This window comes from Hemiscyllium ocellatum, chromosome 33 (assembly GCF_020745735.1).
Source record: "Hemiscyllium ocellatum isolate sHemOce1 chromosome 33, sHemOce1.pat.X.cur, whole genome shotgun sequence".
Classification (NCBI taxonomy): domain Eukaryota; kingdom Metazoa; phylum Chordata; class Chondrichthyes; order Orectolobiformes; family Hemiscylliidae; genus Hemiscyllium; species Hemiscyllium ocellatum.
Window position 1 is genome coordinate 24,271,917 of NC_083433.1, and position 24,835 is coordinate 24,296,751.

Consider the following 24,835-nt stretch of genomic DNA (forward strand, 5'->3'; position numbering starts at 1 on the left):
ACATGTAAAAGCAATTCAGATTTCAGTGTACTGTAACACATACGATAGTATTAGCACAACATGCATGCAACTACAATCATTTGGATTATTCAAACAAGATAGGAAGTTGAGCAAGACCAAAATCATGAGAGGCAAGTATATAAGACTCTTAATAAACATTTTAAATAAAACAATCTAAAAATGTAAATCATCTCTCTTTGGAATGCTAAGGTTTTGTTTTAAAACAGTTTTTGAAAATGTTATTGCATCATCATCAGTAATATAGCATTAATGCCAACAGGACGTTAAGTTAAAAACATACTGAAATTAGACCAATATCAACTGCTACTACCATTGTTTCTTCAAGGAGAGGGCTTCCTGGCTCTGAATCAATGGAACAAGGTGAGAAAGTGCCTGGGGAACCTGAATCTGAAGGTGGTGGCGACATTATCAATAAATGTGATTTGAAGTCATCAGTCTTTAGGTCAACATCAATGTCTAAAAGGCTGGGAATTTCTGGTGCCTTTAAGCCCTCTGTAAAAAGAGAAAGAGAAATCAATTTATCTATAAATTTTACATCCAACATTTACTCATCAATGCAGCTGAAAGCATCATTCTGAATAAGTTTTCGCTTAAGCATCAGCAATGTTCAACAGCTAAGTGTGCAAAAGGATGAATCCAAATGAAAATGAATAGTATTGAAGGCCAACACTGCTACTTGTACATTAGTTACTGCACAGAAATAGGAACCTATTGGTGATGAAAAGTTAACGCTACTTACTGTTTTTCTGATTAGCTATTTTTAATGCCATGTTCTCCTGTCGTAACTTGTGGTTAGTCTGTTGCAGGTATTTAATGTAATCAATGGCCTTTCTCAGCACTCCAGATTTGTTCGCCTACAAAATATGGCATGTTAGGGTTTGCCTAGATTTCCATTCAAACTGAACAGTACATGGAACATTGAAACCGTACTTTCTGGTGAATGACAGGCTTAAATTAGTACAATGCATTTCACATAGTTGGGCCATTATGAAGTACATTAGCATAGATTTTATTGTCATTGCTCCAGTGAAATTAAGAGCAATTTTGAAAGACTGGACATACGCTAATAACATGGAAACTGAAAAGGATTGCTGCAAATCGAACTATTAATACTCTGTAAGGTTCCCTCAGACTTAATATCCCTCAACAATTCATGTTAACCATTCTAGAGAATTCTTAGAAAAAGCTGCACCTTGTTAATGGAAGCATGACCAGGTTTTAAACTAACTTCATATTTATTCCTAAATACCCTGAAAAGACTAACTATTTACTTATGGAATGTCAAATTTTTCACAATAATTAAAAAATACTCTGCAGTTAAGAACTTTAAAAACATTCTTTATTTTGGCCACAGTTATACATTTATTTTGCTGTCTAAAAACTGCAGTGAAAATTGAAGGATTTTAAATGTTTTTAACCTTTGACCACCACTGCTGCACACCAAACATCCTCCTGACCTGCAACAGAGTTAAACTGTCCTCGGCAAGAAAAACCATTACAAGGAACGCTGGACCTTTGTAAACAAGAACGTAACAAATAGGAGCAGCAGTAGGCCATTCAGCCCTTCAAGATCATAGCTGATGTGTCTCAGGCCTTGACAACTCTCTCATGTTACCTCCTCATAGCTCTCAACTCCATGAAATTTCAACAATCCACATATATCCTCTTTAAAAACACTTGCACCAATCTAACCTCCAAGCTCTCTGAAATAGAGGATTCCCAACATTAACTCCCCTCTGAGGGAAGAAATTCCTTCACATCTGAGCTTATTTTGTCACTGTGCCCTCTGATTCAAAACTCCACCACTAGTGGAAACAGCAGTTAGCACTGGTTCTTCACAGTGCAAAGGACCTGGGTTCAATTCCACTCTTGGGTAGCTGTCTGTGTGGAGTTTGCACATTCTCCCAGTGTCTGCTTTGGGTTCCTCCGGGTCCTCTAATTGCCTTCCACTGATGTGCAGGTTAAATAGACTGGCCATGCTAAATTCTGATGAAGGGCTTTTGCCTGAAATGTCGATTTTCCTGCTCCTTGGATGCTGCCTTATCTGTTGTGCTTTTCCAGCACTACTCTCCTCTTGGCCATGCTAAATAGCCGATAGTGTCCAGGTTTGCACAGGCTAGGTGGATTAGCTATAGGATATGCAGAGTTTCTGGGATAGGGTAGAGGGGGTTTGGGTCTGAGTGGGATGCCTTTCGGAGGGTTGATGTGGACTTGATGGGCTGAATGACCTGCTTCCACACTGCAGGGACTCTATAAACTTCTCAACATCTAAAGGTCACCCTTCATTCTGCTAAACTCTTTTGAATAAAGGCCTATCCTATCTGTTCTTGGTAAGTCAATCCCTTTATCCCAAAAATAAGCCTAGTGAATCCCTCTTGAATTGTCACTAATACCTTTTCATCATTTCTTAAATATAGGGAACAGCTTCCATCTTGCTCAACGAGCTTTGTTACGTGGCTGACCACACAAAAAACAAAGCGAAATCATAGAGACACATACAGCAATCATGAGCAATATCAATGATTAGTTAATTTGCATTTAATATTTCTTTCTGTGGTTCAGTGTCAAATTTTGTTTGATCAGTCTCGTTTGAAGAGTCTTGTGACATTTTACCCTTAAAGTTCTGACCATTCAAACTATACTACTAAAAGTAACTTAGCACTAATTCGCTTTCCTTAAAAATGCTTTAACAAAACGATGAGAATTATAGCCGCCGTATAGACAATCACCACTGCAGACTGGTGTAGTTAACTTGACCATTCATTTCATTGCCAATTTATTTTTTTAAAACAATGAAATTTGTGCTCTCTCTGTGCACTGATGTGTTAATAAATTTAAAAGCCTTGATCATGTAACTTGTATTGATGCTTACATACAGATGGGATGTGGGATAAATTAAAAGAGAAATATTGAAAACAAGGTCCCACACACCACAAACATAAAAACAGCCATTCCTTTGTATCACTGGGTCAAAATCCTGGAACTGCCTCCATAACAGCACAGTAGTTTCGCATTCACTACAGAATATAGCAGGTCAGGCAAGCGTTCACCAATTTCTCAAGAGCAATAAACACGAGCCTTACCAGTGACATCCACATAGGATCATAGTCATAGAGATGTACAGCAGGGAAACAGACTCTTTAGTCCAACTTGTCCATGCCGACCAGATATCCCAACCCAAACTAGTCCCACCTGCCAGCACCCGACCCATATCCCTCCAAACCCTTTCTATTCATATACCTATCCAGATGCCTTTTAAATGGTGCAAATGTACTAGCTTCCATCACTTCCTCTGGCAGCTCATTCCACACACATACCACCCTCTGCATGAAAAATTTGCCCCTTAGGTCTCTTTTACATCTTTCCCCTCTCACCCTAAACCTATGCCCTCTAGTTCTGGACTCCCCCACTCTAGGGAAAGGACTTTGTCTATTTATCCTATCCATGCCCCTCGTGATTTTATAAACCTCAATAAGGTCACCCCTCAGCCTCCAATGTTCCAGAGGAAAACAAAACAGCCCAAGCCTGTTCAGCCTCTCCCTATAGCTCAACTTCTCCAACCTTGGCAACATCCTTGTAAATCTTTTCTGAGCCCTTTCAAGGTTCACAACAGCTCTTCAATGGGAAGGAGACCAGAATTGCATGCAATATTCCAACAGTGGCCTAACCAATGTCCTGTACAGCCGCAACGTGACCTCCCAACTCCTGTACTCAATACTCTGACCAATAAAGGAAACGCCTTCTTCACTATCCTATCTACCTGCAACTCCACTTTCAAGGAGTTTTGAACCTGCAGTCCAAGGTCCTTTTGTTCAGCAACACTCCCGAGGACCTTACCGTTAAAGTATAGAAGTCCAGTTAAGATTTGCTTTCCCAAAATGCAGCACTTCACATTTATCCAAATTAAACTCCATCTGCCATTTCTGTAATTTTTCAAGATGTCACCATCTACTTCCCAACATTCTATATCTTCCATGTCGTTTTCCACAGTAAATACTGATGCAAAATACTCGTTTAGTATACCCCATCTCCTGCGGTTCCACACAAAGGCTGCCTTGCTGATCTTTGAGGTGCCAGATTCTCTCCCTAGTTACCGTTTTGTCCTTCACGTATTTGTAAAAACCCTTTGGATTCTCCTTAACTCTATTTGCCAAAGCTATCTCATGTCCCCTTTTTGCCCTCCTGATTTCCTTCTTAAGAGTTGTTCTACTGTCTTTATACTCTTCTAAGGATTCACTCGATCTATCATGTCTATACCCGACATATGCTTCCTTCCTTTTCTTAACCAAGCCCTCCATTTCTTTAGTCATCCAGCATTCCCTATATCTACCAGCCTTTCCTTTCACCCTGACAGGAATATACTTTCTCTGGACTCACGTTATCTCATTTTTGAAGGCTTCTCATTTTCTAGCCCTCCCTTTATCTGTGAATATCTGCCCTCAATCAGCTTTTGAAAGTTCTTGCCTAATACCGTCAAAATTGGCCTTTCTCCAAATTTAGAACTTCAACTTTTAGATCTGGTCTATCCTTTTCCATCGCTATTTTAAAACTAATAGAATTATGGTCGCTGGCCCCAAAATGCTCCCCCACTGACTCCTCGGTCACCTGCCCTGCTTTATTTCCCAAGAGTATGTCAAGTTTTGCACCTTCTCTAGTAGTCACATCCGCATATTGCATCAGAAAATTTTCTCGTACACACTTAATTTCCTCTTCATCTAAGCTCTTAACACTACGACAATCCCAGTCTATGTTTGGAAAGTTAAAATCCCCTACGATAACCACTCTATTATTCTTACAGATAACTGAGATGTCCTTACCAGGTTGTTTCTCAATTTCCCACTGACTATTAGGGGGTCTATAATACAAGCCCAATAAAGGTGATTATCCCTTTCTTATTTCTCAGTTCAACCCAAATAACTTCCCTGGATGAATTTCCAGGAATATCCTCCCTCGGTACAGCTGTAATGTTATCCCTTATCAAAAATGCCACTCCTCCTCCACTCTTGCCTCCCTTTCTATCCTTCCTGTAGCATCCTTCTGGGAACATTAAGCTGCCAGTCCTGTCCATCCCTGAGCCATGTTTCTGGATTTGCTACGATATCCTAGTTTTAAGTTCCTAACCATGCCCTGAGTTCATCTGCCTTCCCCGTTAGGCCTCTTGCATTGAAATAAATGCAGTTTAATTTACCTTGTTCTCTGCTTAGTCCCTGCCTGCCCTGACAGTTTGACTCACCTTTGTTCTCAACTGTACCAGTCTCAGATTAATCTCTTTCCTCACTATCTCCCTAGAACCATTTTCATGAATCTTTGCTGCAGTTTCTCTGAAGCCTTTTCACCTTTCCTAAAATGTGGTTCCCAGAAAGGGCCATGTTACTTCAGATGAGGCAGAGCCAGTGTTATATAAAAGATTTTCATAACTTCCCTGATTTTGTACACTCTGCCTCTATTCATAAAGCCCAGGATCCTACGTGTTTTTTAAATTGCTTTCTCAATCTGCAGTCATCTTCAATAATTGTGCACATTCACTCAGGTCTGTTTCTAAATTAAGCAGGCACAGTTCTGTCAATTGCACTTGCCTGTCTGTGTCACTGACAGATTTGGAAATTTGTGCCTTACGTGCCTGAGTCTAGTTAACTGATATAGATTAAGAATAGCAGTGAGCAAGCCCTGTAATTGAACTTTAGTTTTTTATTGCTTGCCTCACGGTCAGAAGTTACTGCCTCTTGCTCAGCACTGATAGGCTACCTGAAATATACCAAAGAAGCTGTACTTTGTGTGAACATAAATATGAGGGAATATCAATTATAAATGGATCTGACATGATCGCTGCTAACATTGGTCTGGTTATTGGTGAATTTACTTGCATATAAGCTTTGATAATTTCTGAATCAAGGTTCAACTTGTCACCTCCAAATGCTGAGGTGAATTACATTATCAATTGTCTTTCAAAAACCAAGTAACCTAATCACCAAATATGAAAATTAGAGATTAAACCCCAAACTTCCTGAGTTTTTAAAAAATGCCTACAGCACTCTATTACAGATGTCTACCAAAACCAAAGGATAAATAAATAAATAAAGTTAATTTGAACAATGAATGAAACACAAACCACTGCGTGGAATATGTTGTGAACCAGGCCAGAACCCCTCAAAATATTTTATGAAGATAGCCTAACTTTTTCTTATTTTAGTTGCAGCTGTGAAGTGGCTATGCCAGGTGTGACACAGCAGGCATTTGGTTTTAAGCAAAACAGAATTTATTGAAAAATTACATTTGAAACACAAACAAAGAATTTAGAATAACTTAACTGACCCAATATAGCAACTTAACTAAGGAACTGTTCCAATCCAGCAACATTCCCTAAACACACCCCTCGCCAAAATGGTAAATTAAAACATAGATTCTTATTGGCAGGAGGGAACAAAATCCAAAGAGATTGCAGAGAGGAAGTCAGCGAGGGATCATTCACAGAAGCTTGCAATATTCCTAGACTCCAGCATCTTGTGATTGCCACAACTAAACCAAATCTAGAAAAAAAACCTGAACTGGGAGAACTAGCCACTCCATTGCCATTGTTAAATTAGGCTCTTCCGAGACCCCTTGGCACCTTTGCTTTTACAAATTCTCCCAAAAAAAAAACTCAAGGGCGAAATAACCTCGTTAAGGTGACAGCATCATCACAAATATATCGGACTGTCACTCACAGTTTACTATTGTCTTCCTCGAACCCTTATGAGCAGTGACCTTCAGAAATGTAACACACCATTACACAGAACATTCTGAATGAAAAAAAAATTATAAGGTGACTTACTTTAGCTTCTGTTCCCATCACAAGATCCTTGAGCTCTATGATCTTATCATTAATGGATGACCGATATCGCTTCTCAATGATATTATGAGTTGTTCTCTTCTCGCCCTCCTTCAGCCCCTCCACTGGGGCTTTTCCATTCCCAACAATTTGTTTGATTGGAACCTTATCAGGCCCAACCATCATTGGCACAGTTGTCAAGATAGTTCCATTACTGCTTACCAACGTCTGAAAGAGAAAACAATAAATAAATTCTATACTGATCCATTTGTACAAATTTTCCAGTTTTTTTTGCAAAAAAGCTTTTATAAAACCACCACTTCTGGTCTCCATTTTAGGTCTCTCTCACATAACTTGACATTTCACCCAATAGGCATGTGGATAATTTGATCCACATCTTTTGCTTTCAGAAAACAACCAGGACAAATAGAAAGGGTAGCTCAAGAAAATATGCTTCCATAGTGCAATCTGACATGGGAAAATATGTTAAAAGGATTTTGAGCTGTGTTGGATCAGCACTCTGAATAGTGCTCCACCCATTACAAAAGATCAAAAATAGGCAACGCCACTTTTTTTTTTAAAATCGCTACTTAAAATTCAGTCAGAGTGTCATATAGGCAGAAGAAGGCACTTGTGCCATTGACATAGCTATACCAAACCCATTTTCCTGTACTTGGCCCATAGCCTTGAACTTCATGACATTCCAGTGCTCAACAAAGTACTTTTTAAAAGGTTGTGAGGTTGCTTGCCTCTACTACCCTCCCAGGCAATGTATTCTAGATTCTCACCACACTCTGGGTAAAAATGGTTTTCCTCAAATACCCTCTAAACCTCCTGGTCTGTATCTTAAAACCATGTGGTCTCATTACTGGCCCTTCAATTGAGAGGAACAGCTGTTTTCTATCCAATCTGTCTGTGTTTCTCAATCTTACACACCTCATTCAGGTGCTGCCACACTTCACCCTTTGCTGCTCTTAAGAAAACAAACCAAGCCACTCCTAGCCTCTCTGTACAGTTCCAATCCAGGCAACGTTCTGATCTATCTCCTCTGCACTTCTCCAAAGCATAGCAATTCAATTTCTAGCAATTCCATCGACCTATTTGAACCTTCATTGTCTGTATCTAAACAACATTATTGTTAGCTTTTAAGCTTTAAAATAAGAAGTTTGCATCCTTTGTTCTCCCAATGCTGTATCATTAATCTACAACAACAAATCATTTTTCCGGATCCTCAACAATATGGAACTCCACAATTCTCAATCTTCCCTAGTTGCTAGAACATTTCATCAAGCTTCTAGTCATGTAATGACTACTTCCTGAGCTTTACAAACTTGTCTTTTAAATTCAGGTCATCTTAGTTCTTTAGTTCAACATCTCAGTGACAAAAGAAGTGGCTCGGCCTGAAGATGCCATCAGCCTAATGATTTGAAATGTTCAAAAAGGAGGACATTTTAAAAATTACCCCCACCACCAGCACTGCAGTAATACAGTATTGTTTCTTAAACAGCATTAAACTCTTCATTAAACAGCATTATGCCTTCAAACACATAACCATTACCATGTAGAAGCATTGAGGCAGTGGATGCAGATGAACATTACCATCTCCAAGTCACACATCATTTGGATGTGAACACTTATATCCAATTCGTTCAAACCCTGGTCAAAATTTCTAGAACACCCTCCATAACCTATACTGCACAACTACAGTACTTCAATAGAGACTGAAAAACTGCAGATACTGGAATCCAAAGTAGAAAAGCAGGATGCTGGAAGAACACTGCAAGCCAGGCAGCACCATGTGGTGGAGAACTCACTTCTCTTGATGCAGCCTGGTTTGCAGTGTTCTTCCAGCCTCCTGCGACTGCAGTACTTCAATAAGCTGGCTGGTCACCACCTTTCGAGGACAATTAGAAATAAACAATAAAATGCTGGGCGGTCCTGAGATTACCACATCCCATGAAAATATATAGAAAAAGAACAAAAAAAAATTTTCCACTTCAAATTTTAACACAGATATATGTGATACAAATTAATTAATTTCAGTTCTCCTTTTAAAATGAGATTTTGCCCATGTTCTGACTAGAGGATGATCAGGATCCATAATGCACTGCCTGCGAGTTAAGGCAGGAAACCTCACAGCCTTTAAAAGTACTTATACACTTCAAGTGTCACAACATTCAAGGCTATGGTCTTAGGGCAGTACAGACTTGATGAGCCAAAGGGCCTCTTTTATACTCTTTAATTTGATGATTCCAGGATTGAGCATAAAATGGCGCTGTGGTCCTATTGATATGTTACACCTCAAAATAAACATTGCAGCTAGCATGGCACCCTCAGTGGGCTGTAGTCTTGAACAAAAGACACATCCAGCATACCCAGTGAAGTGGGAACAGGAAACTGGGGAGAAACCTAAACAGGTACAATAGTTCAGATGAATGAACAACATGGACAATGTTATAGTCACATGCATTGTGCGGGGCGGAGGTATAAAACTTCACTAAAAACAAAAAAAAAGGAAGGCAACAGAGAATTGCACACCCTGAAGAAGACCAGATTCCTTCATTTTGCCATCCAAAGATCAGATAACATCCACCCTTTGTACTTATGAACTAGGAATTGCAGAACGATACAGCAGAAGAGCTGATCATTCAGTCCACTGTGACAATGACAACTGTATGAAAGACCCAATTAGTTCTAGTAGCACATCTGTAATACACTGGAACTGTAATCCAGAGACCTGGATTAATATTCTACCAGCGCAGCTGGAGGAACTTAAAAATGCTATCAATCAATAAATCAATAAATGCTAATCTTACAGAGTGATTGTAAAAATTATTGAATTGACTAAAAACCAAATCAGGTTCATCAAAATCCTTTGGTGAAGGAGATCTGCCTTTACCTGTTCAAATATAATCAGGAATGAAGGACAGAAACTGGTCTTACCAGTGATACGCACAACCCAAATACAAAAACAAATTGTTATCCTAATAAGATGAACATAGTAACCTTCAACAGATATCTATTAGCATAGAAAGTATAGCAAAAAGTACATTTTCTTTAAAAATACTTATTACGGATGTGAGGTTTCGAGCCTTGGGAAAGAAGAAGCAATCAACAGCTTCAAAATGGGGGCTTGACAAAGATCTTCAGAGCAAGATGGGCCAGGCAAGGAACTAATAAAGAGCTGAACAAGTTCAGAAGAGGAAGAAAATTGTTAAATAATATTTTTTAAACACCCAAAAGTAGTCCTTTGGACATGTTATTCTTGCAAAATGATTGGCATGCCCAGTCATAGAAGGTAAAATGAGCAAGAGGACAACTTTCTCCATTTTTAAAATTTAAAATTCAGTAGTCGAGTGAAAAGATAAATAAGGTAGCTCACTCAGCGGACTGAGGGACACTTACCAGTCAATTACCTGAAGCAGGCCTTAAAAAGAGCTGATACTATTGAAGCTCAAGTACTGTTCCTATCCTAGACCTTATCATTCTGACTATCACAGCCTTAAATAATTTCAATGATGCAGGCTCCACTACTCTCTCTGGGTAAGAGAATTCCACAGACTAATCACTCAAGAGAAATAAATTTTCATCTCCAATTAAATGAAGACATCTGATCTTTAAACTCTGGACTCTAATTCCATTTCATGCTACAAGGAGGTTAGCATACATCATGTCAAGTCCCCTCAGGATCTTATGTGTTTTAATTAAATCACATCATACTCTTCTGAACTCCAAGATGTTAGACCCTCAATATTAACTTGTGTTTCAAAACATGTACGACACAACGCAGAAACACAAAATAGGAGGAGTAGGCCATTAGCCCTTCAATTGTGCTCTGCCATTCAAAATGATCATGGCTGATCATCCAACTTAGTACCATGTCCCCACTTTCTCCCCATATCCTTTGATCCCTCTAGCCCTAAGAACTGTATCTCACTTCTTGAAAACATTCAATGTTAGCAAGATTTGAAAAGATTGCAGCTCAGGTTGAGGTTCTTGATGTGAGTTTGCTCGTTGAGCTGGAAGGTTCAATTTCAGATGTCTCATGGCTATTCTAGGTAACATCATCAGTGAGCCTCCGGTGACGCACTGGTGTTATGTCACGCTTTCTATTAATGTGCTTAGATTTCCTTGTATTGGCGATGTCATTTCCAGTTCTTTTTCTCAGAGGTTGGTAAATAGGGTCCAAATTGATCTGTTTGTTGATAACATTCCAATTGGACTGCCATGTTTCTAGAAACTCTTGTGCATGTCTTTGGCTTGTCCTAGGATGGATGTGTTGTCCCAAAGTGGTGTCCTTCCTCGTCTGTACGTAAGGATACTAGTGATACTGAGCGAAAGAGGAAAACAATAAACTGCCATTCCTAGATGTCACAGTACAGCAAACAATTAATAGGGAACTTCAAACCAGCGTCTACAGGAAAACAACACATACGGACCAAATACTTAATTACAGAAGCAATCATCGCAACATCCACAAATGAAGCTGCATTAGGTCATTATTTCAAATGAGCCAACACACACTGCAGCACTGAAGAACCAGGAAGAGCAGAAGAAAATTACCTATACAACGTATTTAAGAAGAATGGGTATCTAATAAATGCAGCCCACCGATTTCTCAGCAACAAACACAAACAAGCAGATAAAACGTGCTCAGAAACCCTAGCCACTTTACCTTACAACAAAGACATCTGAAATGACGCCAGGCTACTCAGACCTCTTGGCATCTTGGTAGCCCACAAACCAACCAACACACAAACAGTAGCTAATGAACTTAAAAGACCCTATACAGACAACAAGCAAAACAAACACTATTTACAAAATGCTGAAAATATTGTTGGAAAAGCGCAGCAGGTCAGGCAGCATCCAAAGAGCAGGAGATCTCCTGCTCTCAGGTTTCTCCTGCTCTCTGGATGCTGCCTGACCTGCTGCGCTTTTCCAGCAACACATTTTCAGCTTTGATCTCCAGCATCTGCAGTCCTCACTTTCTCCTAGACTATTTACAAATAGTGCTTGTTACAGTAACAAGCACTACATTGGACAAACAGGCAGAAAACCAGCCACCCGGAAACAATAACATCAACTAGCCAGAAAAAGACATGACCCACTATCACTAGTATCCATACATACAGATGAGGAAAGACATTACTTTGATTAGGATAACACATCCATCTTAGGGCAAGCCAAACAGAGACACACACAAGAATTCTAAGAAGCATAGCATTCCAACCGGAACTCTATTAACTAACGGATTAATTTGGACCCCATCTACTATCCTCTGAGAAAAAGAACCAGAGATGACATCACCAACCTAAAGAAACTTAAACACACAAACAGAAAGCGGAATGAAACACCAGCGCTTCACCGGAGGCACACTGATGTTACCTAGAATGGTGGTGAAACATCTGAAACCGAACCTTCCAGCTCAGTGAGCAAACTCTCATCAAGAACATCTGATGTTTCAGCCTCAACTACTTTATGCAGAAGAGAATTCCACAAGCTCACCACCTTGTGCAAAGAAATCCCACCTCATCTCAGTCCTAACTGGCTTCTCCAGAATGTTTAAACCATTGAATCTTGGTTCTAGAATCCCCATTTACTGGGAACATCATTCCTGTGGTTAATCCAGTCTAGACTTATTAGGATTTTACAAGTTTCTATGAGAAGTCATCATTTTTCTCAAAACGAGTAAATATAGCATTGACCGATCCAGTGCCTCTTCATACATCTGTTGCACTCCCTCCATTGGCAGAACATCCATCCTCAAATAAGGAAACTAAAACTGCACACAATTCTCCAGGTATGATCTCACCTAGGCCCTATACGATTTCAGTAAAACAAGCTCCTGTACTCAAAACTTCTCACTGAAAGCCAACATACCATTTGTCTTCTTCATCAGCTGCTGCACCTGCGAGGTTAATTTTAGCCACTGATATATAAAGATACATGAGTCTTGTTGCACCTCCCTTTCCCAATATATTGCCATTCAGATGATAATCTGTCTTCCTGTTTTTGCTATCAACATGGATAACTTTACATTTATTTTTCCACACATAATGTCATGCATTTGCCCACTCACTCAATTTGCTTAAATTACAATAAAACATCTCTTCACACTCTTCACATTTCACCCTCCCATCCAGCTTTGTGTCATCTACAAACTTTGAGATATTAGATTTAGTTTCCTCATCGAAATCATTAATATATTGCAAATAGCTGAGATCCAAGCACTGATCCCTGTGGTACTCTACTAGTCACTGTTTGAAAAAAGATCCATCTATTCCTATTCTTTGTTTCTTGTTTGCCCGTCAGTTCCCTATCCATGTTAGTTCACTAACTCCAATTCCACATGCTTTACTGAAATATGAATGAGCTCATTCCATCCCTGTCAAAGCTTATGAAGCTAACTACAGTCACAGGGCGGCACGGTGGCACAGTGGTTAGCACTGCTGCCTCACAGTGCCTGTAGACCCGGGTTCAATTCCCGACTCAGGCGACTGACTGTGTGGAGTTTGCACGTTCTCCCCGTGTCTGCGTGGGTTTCCTCCGGGTGCTCCGGTTTCCTCCCACAGTCCAAAGATGTGCGGGTCAGGTGAATTGGCCATGCTAAATTGCCCGTAGTGTTAGGTAGGGGGTAGATGTAGGGGTATGGGTGGGTTGCGCTTCGGCGGGTCGGTGTGGACTTGTTGGGCCGAAGGGCCTGTTTCCACACTGTAAGTCTAATCTAATCTAATCACCTTGTTCACCCAACTGGGACCAATTAACTCAATAACTGGAAACTGAATCTTCAAATCAGTCCATCGACTACGTCACTGGTGACCTCAAGTAGAAAACTGTTCTTTCCGAACAAATTATTTGCGCCATTGGAACTCCGACATTTAGTTATGGCTCCATAGCCGTCAGAATGTAGATATACGTGTTAAAAGTAAGGTTCTAAGGCAAACCATGCATTAAAAGAAACAACCCTTTCATTTGAACTTGCATTAACAACTCATATCTTTGAGTAGAACATACTGGGACTTGTAAAGCTGTTTGTACTGGAGTGGCCAGTGTTGTGATGGTTGGATTCTGCACTGCTGCGATGACTGGGCTGCGATCAGCTTTCAAAGTTGTTAGGACCAAGGAGTCAGTCTTTATGAGTTGTGGCTGCACCAGTACCTAGAATAGAATAAAAGGGACCCAATTGTCACAAAAATGAAGTCAACAATATGATTAATAACTGAAATACTTGTTCAAAAGTAAAGAGAAATAAAGCTGATTTCACAAATGAGAACAGAATCTAATACCTGGTTTTTTAAAAAAATTAAGTAACCAGTTGCAGTTTAACAGTTAAGTGATGGACTGACTATTCTTGCCAAATTTAGGACACACTACCACCTAAGGAAAATTTGATGGACTGCTCATTTCGTTATACAGGAAAATATGAAATCCCCTAAGTTGTGGAAGATTCGGAACCTTGTACTCTCTATGATAAACTTGTTCGATTCCAATCTCTGCAACAATAAACACAATCAGCTTTGGCAAGTTAAAAGGTTCTCTGAATTTTACAGGAGACAAATATGGTTTAAATAGTAAAATTTATTCTGAGGTGGGAATCCAGCTTTTACTAATTCAAAGTGGCAGAGGTGAGGATTAGGGAAGAGCAGCATTTTAAAACACTACATTTCCGTACACTACAAAAACAGAACACTACAGTATACTTTTAAAGACATAATTTGCATCGTGATAAACAGAAAACTGCAGAAGCACTTGCAACAGAAACCCTTGTGTCAAGTCTTGAAGATATAATAAAACAGAAAATCAAAGCAGCGTTCACTTATTTTCATTGGCAACAATCTCACACACTAATCAGATTGTCTCGGTTTAAGTTCCACATCAAGACTTCTATTCAAGCAGTCACCAAACGTTTAGTCTCAAAGGCTTCAATTTTGCTAGCCAGTTTATTATTACGTAACATTTGAACCACCACCTTTTGAATGTCCACATTCACGAGGTCAACTGCATCATCTGGAGAAGAACAAAAATTAGCAGGCTATTACACCTATCAAGCTGCTTCCTCTGTTCTTGACTGACAAGGGCATCAAAGGTAACAGGGGCAAATAGGAAAGTAAAAGCTACATTCTTATCAAATAGCTGAGCAGATTCAACTTCGTAGTCCATAAGACAATTACACAGCTCAACACCAGTTGCCTGTTCCCCATTACCCTTGACGCCTGTGGATTAACAAATCAATCCATCTCAGCCTTGAATATATTCAATTGTCCAACCTCCATTGCTCCCTGCGGCAAGAAATCCACAGAGTACACACTTAAGGGGGAAAGAAACATCTGTCTAAAGTTTTAAGCTGTGCATCACTAGTTCTAGACTTTTTCCACAAAGGGAAACATCATCTCAGAAACCAGTCTAAATGCATTAGAATTGTTTAGGTTTCAAATAAGATAATCTCATTCTTTTAAACTCACGAATACAGCCCAACTTGCTTTACACAGCTTACAGGTGCCTTTTTCACAACTAAACCACTGGTGAGATCCAGGAGCAAATTTTTTTATCTCAAACATGAACCTAGTCAGTTGAACTCTTAACAGTTATCTGAGGTATTAATTTGTAGACTCTCTTATCCGAGACAAATAGTCTTGGATTCAAGTTCCACTCCAAGACCTAAATTCAAGTTGCCACCAACCCTTGCGTTTTAGACTAATTAGCAAAACTGAAGCTTTTCATGTGACACTTCAAACGTCTTTTGAATGACTACATCCACTACATCTGTGCTCCCTACACAAGGACTAGAATTTAGAGCAGGAATAGGACAGACTTAAAAAGTAACGAAAGCTCTATTTGATTAAAAAAAATCACTCAAATATCATTTTGCAAAAGTAAATTTATGAGGTCAGCAGTATCTAATTTAATTGTAGATTGTACCTTGGTGCTAAAGGGTTCTTGTGGTGCAGTGATAGCATCCCTAGCTCTTAATCTGAGCCTCCTGACTCAATTCCCAACTGCTCCAGAGGTGTGTAATAACATCTTTGAACACCTCTGATTAGAAACATCTACCCTGTTGCTGATTTTAATGCATCAGATACCTGCTGTTAAAGGCCATCCCCACATTATTCACTACAATATTAAACATCTACAATGTAATAGCAGAGCACTACTGCATGTAAATAATTTTTATTCTTGGTAGCTGAGCAAACTATAGCATTGTCAAACTAAGGGAAACAATAATAATTGGAGTATTAAAAGGCAACTGAACTTAATATACCCAGAACAACTTAAAGATCTTAAATCAGAAATTAGGTCATGATCTGTTTCACGGTATTTTGCTTCTCTTCCAAGAAGATCCATCCTCAAATTCTGTTCTTCCCAATAGGTTTTCTGTTTACGTCTTATTTTGGTTCGGCCATATGCCACTACTTCCCTTCATGTGTTTGATCAAGTTTGATCCAAACTTGCTTTCAAGTGTTACAAGTGAAGGGTCATACAAGTGAAGCTTGCTGGGTGTTACAAGTACTGCACTGACGGATCATAATCTCATTGCCCTTGTTTGGCAGTACAGCAGTCTCCTGCCTTCCTCAGAACTATTCTCAATTAGGCTTTGAAAGCAGGTCAGAATCTATGAGTCGTGCAACAGGTTACTCATCTCCTGACTCCTCAAAAGTTTTCCATTATCTACAAGGCACAAGTCAGGAGTGAGAGATGGAATACAGCATGATTGCAGCTCAAACAACACCCCAGCAGCTTGATACCATTCAGTACAAAACGACTGACGTCACATCCACAAATTTTCAGTCCCTCCACCATCAATGCTCAGTAACAGCAGTGCATATCATTCATAAGATACACCACAGAAATTCACCAAGTGTCTGAGACAGCATCTTCCAAACTTATGACTATCACTGTCTAGAAGGACAAAAAAAAAGCAGCAGATTCATGGGAACACCACCAGCTGCAGGTTCCTCTTCAAGAGACACATCATCCTGACTTGTTGCTGGGTCAAACTCCTGGAACTCCCACACTAATCACATCACGCATTAGAAAATGGACAGCAGTGGTTCCAGAAGGCAGCTCACATTTTTTTTTCCTTTTAAGAGATTCATTTTGTGGTTCTGTACATATTTGTTCAACAATGCCCCTGTGAAGTACCCTGGGATGTTTCAATAGGTTAAGGTTACTCTCAAGGGCAATTTGGAACACAAACTAAGTTCTGACTCAACCTGTGACATCCCAAACTTTGAACAACCTGAGACATCCATATCCCATGAATAAATATTTTTTAAAAATTCCTTGTTATGGTCCACCTCAGGATCTCTCTTCTCATCTCCTTAGAGATAATGATTCTAAATTTCTTTGAACAAGTTGCCATCTTGGGTTATCAATTCATTTCTGTATGCCCAATACTCTCTTGTATCAACACCTTCATGCTTGAAGCTCTCAGGCCACCATTTCAGCACTTCTTCCAACTGCATTTAGAGAGCTGCATCGTTTTGTATAGATTCCTTGACTAGAGCAAGATGCTTGTCTTTTAGATTCAACATCTCTAGGTTGATAATTTCCACTGCATGTTCAGTTGTTGCTTCTTGTGGGGTTTTTATGATAATAATAGTTGTCATGGTCACTGACAGCTAAGGAAATGTGAAACAAGGCAACTGGAACATGGTAATAGAGAAAAACAAAAAACCCACTGGATTCTAGCCACACATTAGTGCCATCAATAGAACTGCATTTCAAATTAATGTCATCTGCAGTTCATCTGCTACCTTGTACAACCCTTTATTATCTCTTGGTTGGAGTCTTCCATTGTAAGCCTACCTGATCTCCCACATTCTACTATTTGAAAAGTTATGGTCACCAAATCTCTGCTGTTCCTGTCTTAACTTACACCAAATTCCATTCACTTATCACCCGCGTGATTTTTCACATAGTGGCTCCTAGACAAGTTATGTGTTAATTTTGAAATTCTCACTCATTTTCAAATTTGTCCCTGGCCTCATCCCTTCATTTCTCTCGGGCATTCTTCAACTCCACAACCCTCCAAGATATCTGCATTCCTCAAATTGTGACCGCTAGGGCAATCCGCTAATTGTTACACCATTGATATCTCAGCTACGTTGGCCCCAAGACTTGGAATTCTCTCCTCAAATTCTGGATTAGAATGGTGCTGGAAAAGCACAGCAGTTCAGGCAGCATCCGAGGAGCAGGAAAATCAACGTTTTTGGGCAAAAGCCCTTCATCAGGAATATAGGCAGAGTGCCTGAAGGGTGGAGAGATAAATGAGAGGAGGGTGGGGGTGGGGAGAAAGTAGCATAGAGTACAATAGGTGAGTGGGGGTGGGGGTGGGGATGGGGATGAAGGTGATAAGTCAGGGAGGAAGGTGGGGGAAGGTAGCAAAGACTACAATGGGGGTGGAATGAAGGTGATAGGTCAAATAGGAGGGTGGGGTGGATAGGTGGAAAAGAAGATAGGCAGGTAGGAAAAGCCATGGGTACAGTGCTGAGCTGGAAGTTTGGAACTGGGGTGAGGTGGGGGAAGGGGAAATGAGGAAACTGGTGAAGTCCACATTGATGTCCTGGGGTTGAAGTGTTCTGAGGCAGAAGATGAAGTGTTCTTCCTCCAGGTGTCAGGTGGTGAGGGAGCAGTGGTGAAGGAGATCCAGAACATCCATGACCTCGGCTGAGTGGGAGGGGGGAGGTGAAATGTTGGGCCACAGGGCGGTGGGGTTGATTGGTGCGGGTGTCCCAGAGATATTCCCTAAAGTGCTCTGCTAGGAAGCGACCAGTCTCCCCAATGTAGAGGAGACCGCATCCGGAGCAACGGATACAATACATGATATTGGTGGATGCGCAGGTAAAACTTTGATGGATGTGGAAGGCTCCTTTGTGGCCTTGGATGGAGGTGAGGGAGGTGGTGTGGGCGCAAATATTTCCCTCCCCACCCTTTTCCGCCTTCCACAAAGACTGTTCGCTCCGTGACTACCTGGTCAGGTCCACACAGGTTTTGCAATTTCTGCGGTGGCAGGGGAAGGTGCCAGGACGGGGGGGTGGGTTGTTGGTGGACAGGAGGGTGGACAGCTCAGCACTATCCCCATGCCGTGTCCTAACTGCCTATCTTCCTTTCCACCTATCCACTCCACCCTCCTCTTTGACATTTCACCTTCATCCCCACCCCCACTCACCTATTGTACTCTATGTTACTTTATCCCCACCCTCACCCTCTCATTTATCTCTCCACCCTTAAGGCACTCTGCCTTTATTCCTGATGAAGGGCTTTTGCCCAAAACGTCGATTTTCCTGCTCCTCAGGTACTGCATGAACTGCAGTGCTTTTCCAGCACTATTAATCCAAAATCTGATTTCCAGAATCTGCAGTCATTGTTTTACCTTATTTTCTCCTCAAACCTTTTTGCTTTTGTACCTTTTCTCCCCCCTCTTAAGCGATTCAGTTTGTGGTTCTGTGCCATATTTTGTTCTATAATGTTCCTATAAAACACTCTGGGGTGCTTCATTTGGTTTAAAAGTTTATAAAAGTTGTTAATAAAAATAAATAAACATTCATCCAAACTAAATCTTTGCCCACATAACCTATCACAGTTACCAGATCCACGGTCTCATCTATCCTCTTTCTTCACTTCCAAATTGAACTGAAATATCTTGGTTAAGCACGTCACTTTGATCACACACATTTCTGACCAAGAAGTGCCTTTCACTAGTTAAAGAGAAGCCTGGTAGAAGTTCTTAAGATTATGAAAGCATAGACAGGGGAGATGTCCATAAAATGCTTCTATAGGAGAAAGTCCAAAAGGGAATTTAGGAAAACCATCTCCACCCAGAGAGTGCTAATAATGTGGAAGTCACTACCACCTGGTGTGGCTGACATGAACTGCATAGGTACATTTAAAGAGGAAGCAAACACACACAAGGGGAAAAAAAGTAAAGTTAGGACACATTGATATGGGTGAATAATAAAGTTGGTGGAGCAACATTCCTGAGCAAGGTCTTCCAGCAGACATCTTTGGATCAAGGAATAAGATACATAGGAAGTCACTCAAGTTTCTTGAGACAAAGCCTATTTATTAAGCATCAGGCTTTGAACTACCAGGACAAGAGTGATCTTGCTTATCAGGTTCAGGTCAATCTGGGGTCTCTGTACAGCCAATGTACACTGTACTCTAAACTATGCACTTGAAGTGACAAACAATGCTGCACATGAGCAAGGAGGCACCTCTCTAGAGACTAAATAGAGGACTAATCACCTTAAACTCAGCAAATGAGGTGGCAATCATTTGACTCCAAGGTTTTGCATTTGCTAAGTAATAAAACTATATTAGTTAGATTAAGGTAGGAAAGATTTTAAAAAATTGCACGGACTGGTTTAGCTGAATGGGCTGTTTCTGTGCATTTTATGAATGCCCATTTATATAATACTATACTCAAAAATAAATGCAAGAAACATTTCTACACAAGTACTAAGTAGGGCTGGATCAGCATTACTCACAAACTCAGTTTTGAAGAATTTGCTGTATTCCTCCAGGAGCACATTGAAAATCATATATCTTCTTCATACCACTGCCATCAATATGCTGATAAATTCAGATCTCTCTGCTGTGTCGTGCCCTTGGAATACCATTTAATTTATATAATCCATTTTATTGTGCTTATTTAATGACATAATATGGCAAATGAAAAATTACATGTCTCATGTCACTTATCACCACAATCTTGTTCACTTTTACAATTCCTCTACATTTGATTAATCTGTTCCTCATTGCTTGTAGCCTAATCAGAGTATGGTTGCAATTGCAAAATTGGAAGAATTTTGTTTCTGAATACATTTGCAAGTCCTTGATACACACTGGCAACATTTCGCTGTGCAAGAAACTGGTTAACGCCACTTCATTACCTGTGCAAAGCAAGTTGACTTGTTATACCGCTGCACAAAATATGACAAGCTACAATTATTTCTAAAGCACGACCTTTGATTGACAATTGAATGGCAGCCAAAAATCTCCATTCCACAAAAGGGACTTTCTGGCACTAAAGAATGAGACTTGATATTTTCAGAATGAAACCATGCTGACAGATAGATTTTTTTCAGAAGGGATTTTTTTTTTTACACTGATTCTAGGAGCCAGTATCTCGGCTCTGAAGCCCCTAGATTTTTCTAAGTTGACATCATATATCCTAGGCCAAATGTCTTCCCTGGTATTGTACTTCCATAGTTGCATCAGCTCAGAAACCATCATGCTCTACCCTGTTGACCAGAAATTCCCATTATATATTGGTTTGAGATAGGAGCTACAGAAATTAAAATGAATTTGGTTAATTATAAGTAAAAATATACTTACAGGTTGTTGTGGTTCTGTTCGCCGAGCTGGGAATTTGTGTTGCAGACGTTACGTCCCCTGTCCGGTGACATCCTCAATGCTTGGGAGCCTCCTGTGAAGCGCTTCTGTAATCTTTCCTCCGCCATTTGTAGTGGTTTGAATCTGCTGCTTCCGGTTGTCAGTTCCAGCTGTCCGTTGCAGTGGTCGGTATATTGGGTCCAGATCAATGTGCGTATTGATAGAATCTGTGGATGAGTGCCGTGCCTCTAGGAATTCCCTGGCTGTTCTCTGTTTGGGTTGTCCTATAAAAGTAGTGTTGTCCCAGTCGAATTCATGTTGCTTGTCATCTGCGTGTGTGGCTACTAAGGATAGCTGGTCATGTCGTTTCGTGGCTAGTTGGTGTACATGGATGCGGATCGTTGGCTGTCTTCCTGTTTGTCCTATGTAGTATTTTGTGCAGTCCTTGCATGGGATTTTGTACACTACGTTGGTTTTGCTCATGCTGGGTATCGGGTCCTTCGTTCCGGCGAGTTGTTGTCCGAGAGTGGCTGTTGGTTTGTGTGCTGTTATGAGTCCTCGTGGTCGCAGTAGTCTGGCTGTCAGTTCGGAAATGCTCTTGGTGTATGGCAGTGTGGCTAGTCCTTTGGGTTGACAACGGAACAAGGACATGCCGCAACCCAAAGGACTAGCCACACTGCCATACATCAAGAGCATTTCCGAACTGACAGCCAGACTACTGCGACCACGAGGACTCATAACAGCACACAAACCAACAGCCACTCTCAGACAACAACTCACCAGAATGAAGGACCCGATACCCAGCATGTGCAAAACCAATGTAGTGTACAAAATCCCATGCAAGCTCTGCACAAAACACTTCATAAGACAAACAGGAAGACAGCCAACGATCCGCATCCATGAACACCAACTAGCCACGAAACGACATGACCAGCTATCCTTAGTAGCCACATACGCAGATGACAAGCAACATGAATTCGACTGGGACAATACTACTATTATAGGACAACCCAAACAGAACAGCCAGGGAATTCCGAGAGGCACGGCACTTATCCACAGATTCAATCAATAAGCACATCGGTCTGGATCCAATATACCAACCACTGCAACGGACAGCTGGAACTGACAACTGGAAGCGGCAGATTCAAACCACTACAAATGGCGGAGGAAAGATCACAGAAGCGCTTCACAGGAGACTCCCAAGCACTGAGGATGTCACAAAGACAGGGGACGAAATGTCTGCAACACAAATTCCCAGCTCGGCGAACAGAACCACAACGACGAGCACCCGAGCTACAAATCTTCTCACAAACTTTGAATATACTTACAGGTACTTGCTGCACTTGTGGCGAGAGTGTTTGAACAGTAGTGGTGGTGCCTGGGGTCAGTGTCTGAATGTTGCCCACAGTGGTGGTTGAAGTAAGCATCCTGTGAGTAGCCAGACCCTGTACCTGCTGCTGGAATGCAACTGGCTGGACCTGCGGGGAAGTGACCAGGTTCTGTATCTGAGGTTGAAGAACTGTAAAAATATTGAAGTTAAAATAAGTAAACCTTGGGCTATTAACAGCAGCAAACATATCACTCCTAATGTTTGTCTCCCATGAACTTGAAACAAAACTCTATCTAAAACACAAATCTCTTTAATGAACTTGCAGAATGGGTGCTTGCTGGGCAATTTACTTTCAACTTAGATATGAGGTCGTGAACTTTGGTGAGAAGTCGAAGTGTCATATACCCCTTGGAAACTAAGTGTTTAACTGCGACAATGGAACAAAATGAGGTCCACATTCACAAAATACAAAGTAGTAATGCAGGTTAATGATTATGGTTCTCCACCACTTCAACAGATAAATGCTCACCAACTGGGTTGGTGTAGTCTCTTGTATGATGTTAAACCAAATCTTAATTTGCTGATCTGAACGCAATGCGAATTCTATGCTTTGAATTTAATGATTGGTGACCTGACAGGCGCAGAGAGAGTAGGTTCTATTTAGGTTCCTTTTCTTCCCTGGATTGGGATCAGAGTCACCTTGGGAGGATAGAAAACCCATATGTGCTCCACTGTATGAGGTGCATCCAGCACCTTGAGGCCACCTGGGAGGCAAAGGGAAGATCTTAATGATGGTGAAAGAGTTCAACTGAAGAGATGAAGAGATGTTTCCAGTTGTGGCATAAGGTTAAGAAATTCAAGATTTAATGTCTGCCATTAGATGCAATTCTGCCATTGGAAATCATGTATCGAATAATCCAGACTATGTGAAGAATTACACCAGGAACTCATTTAAGGCCATCAGTCAGATTTTCTTATGCATTCGTGCATGTTGGAAGCTACACATATTGATACTCAGAACTCGGTTTTAAATGGCCAAAGGTAATTCATACGTACAATGTATCTTTTGTGTGGGAAAAGATGTATCATGGAGACTGCCAATCTTGCTGCACTATCAAGGGAAACCCTGACCAGAGTCTACCTAGTAGTAAAAAATGAGGTCTGCAGATGCTGGAGATCACAGCTGCAAATGTGTTGCTGGTCAAAGCACAGCAGGTTAGGCAGCATCTCAGGAATAGAGAATTCGACGTTTCGAGCATAAGCCCAGAGTCTACCTGCCTAGGTATTGGCGGTTAGTTGTTTTTGTTTCATCTCAACCAACCAATCAGTGCCCCTTCTTATCTTAAATAAATAGGTATCCCCTATAGTTTCTTGTGTTTGAATCTTAACGAACGCAAGACAAAAGGCCTCGACTTCTGATCTCTTTATGGCAATATTTAAAGTTATGTACTTCCAAGTAGTTATTCTAGTGAGAATGAAAATGAAACCAAAGCACAGATGAGAATGTCCAGGTTTGTACATAATCAACAAAAGTTCAGAGGAAGTGGCATAAACACCGTCACAAGAAATCTCAAGAAAGCTACTGCTTCCGAGCAGTGGTCCCGCTGCAAAATGAGTAGGGGTGAAAGCCTGAAGAAATGTTCCTTCCCATCGAACATTTTTTTTCTGGGCTTACATGCAATGAATAGCCATTATGTGCAGTACACAGTCAGAAGCGCTCTACTCCCCTGTAGAATTTGATTTCAACACAAATACTTACACCATGGTGAAACAGGAGGGGAAAACGTATTCTACTTCAGTGAAACCACAAAGCTACTTTTCCCCACTTGCACAACACATGACTTCCCAAATTAAATTTAAAAGGACGTGACTCATTTTCAGGTCTGTCATTTTCCGCTCTGTAATCACCTCCAAAAATTTACCAGCGACACATCACTTTGCCCCTGCTTACTAATCCTAATCTGGTTGACTTCAGAAAGAAAGTGTCATTATTATATTTTTATTCAACAAGCTTAAAATTAGGCTAAATGTTTTAACATAAAGATCAATAATCCTGTCTTGTTCAAAACAATATTTTTCATAGCTTTCATCAGGAATGCCAAACAAGCTGGGGTTACTTTCTCTAGAAAATATAAGATTAAACCTTTTAGCGGGTGATGATGGCATAGCGATAATATCATTGCACTAATAACAGAGGCCCAGCCTAATGCTTAGGGGACTCAACTTCAAATCCCATTAACACACTGGTGGGTTTGAATTCAAACTGGAGATGAGAGTGCGTCCCAGTAATAATGACCGTATTTATTATTGCAGGCTTTTGCAAAATCTCAACTGATGCACAA

The 24,835-nt window shown here is 40.6% G+C and overlaps 1 protein-coding gene across 1 annotated transcript in view; it reads right to left on the bottom strand.

The window, feature by feature from the left end:
- Positions 1 to 24,835, bottom strand: part of srebf2 (sterol regulatory element binding transcription factor 2) — a 78,392-nt gene that overhangs the window by 49,957 nt on the left and 3,600 nt on the right. The window contains exons 3-7 of the mRNA XM_060849643.1: positions 22,492 to 22,682; positions 13,844 to 13,987; positions 6,833 to 7,057; positions 761 to 875; positions 332 to 513 (exon numbers count right to left, since the gene is read on the bottom strand). Coding sequence (XP_060705626.1) covers positions 332 to 513; positions 761 to 875; positions 6,833 to 7,057; positions 13,844 to 13,987; positions 22,492 to 22,682 — 857 coding nt within the window. The remainder of the gene's footprint in view (positions 1 to 331; positions 514 to 760; positions 876 to 6,832; positions 7,058 to 13,843; positions 13,988 to 22,491; positions 22,683 to 24,835) is intronic.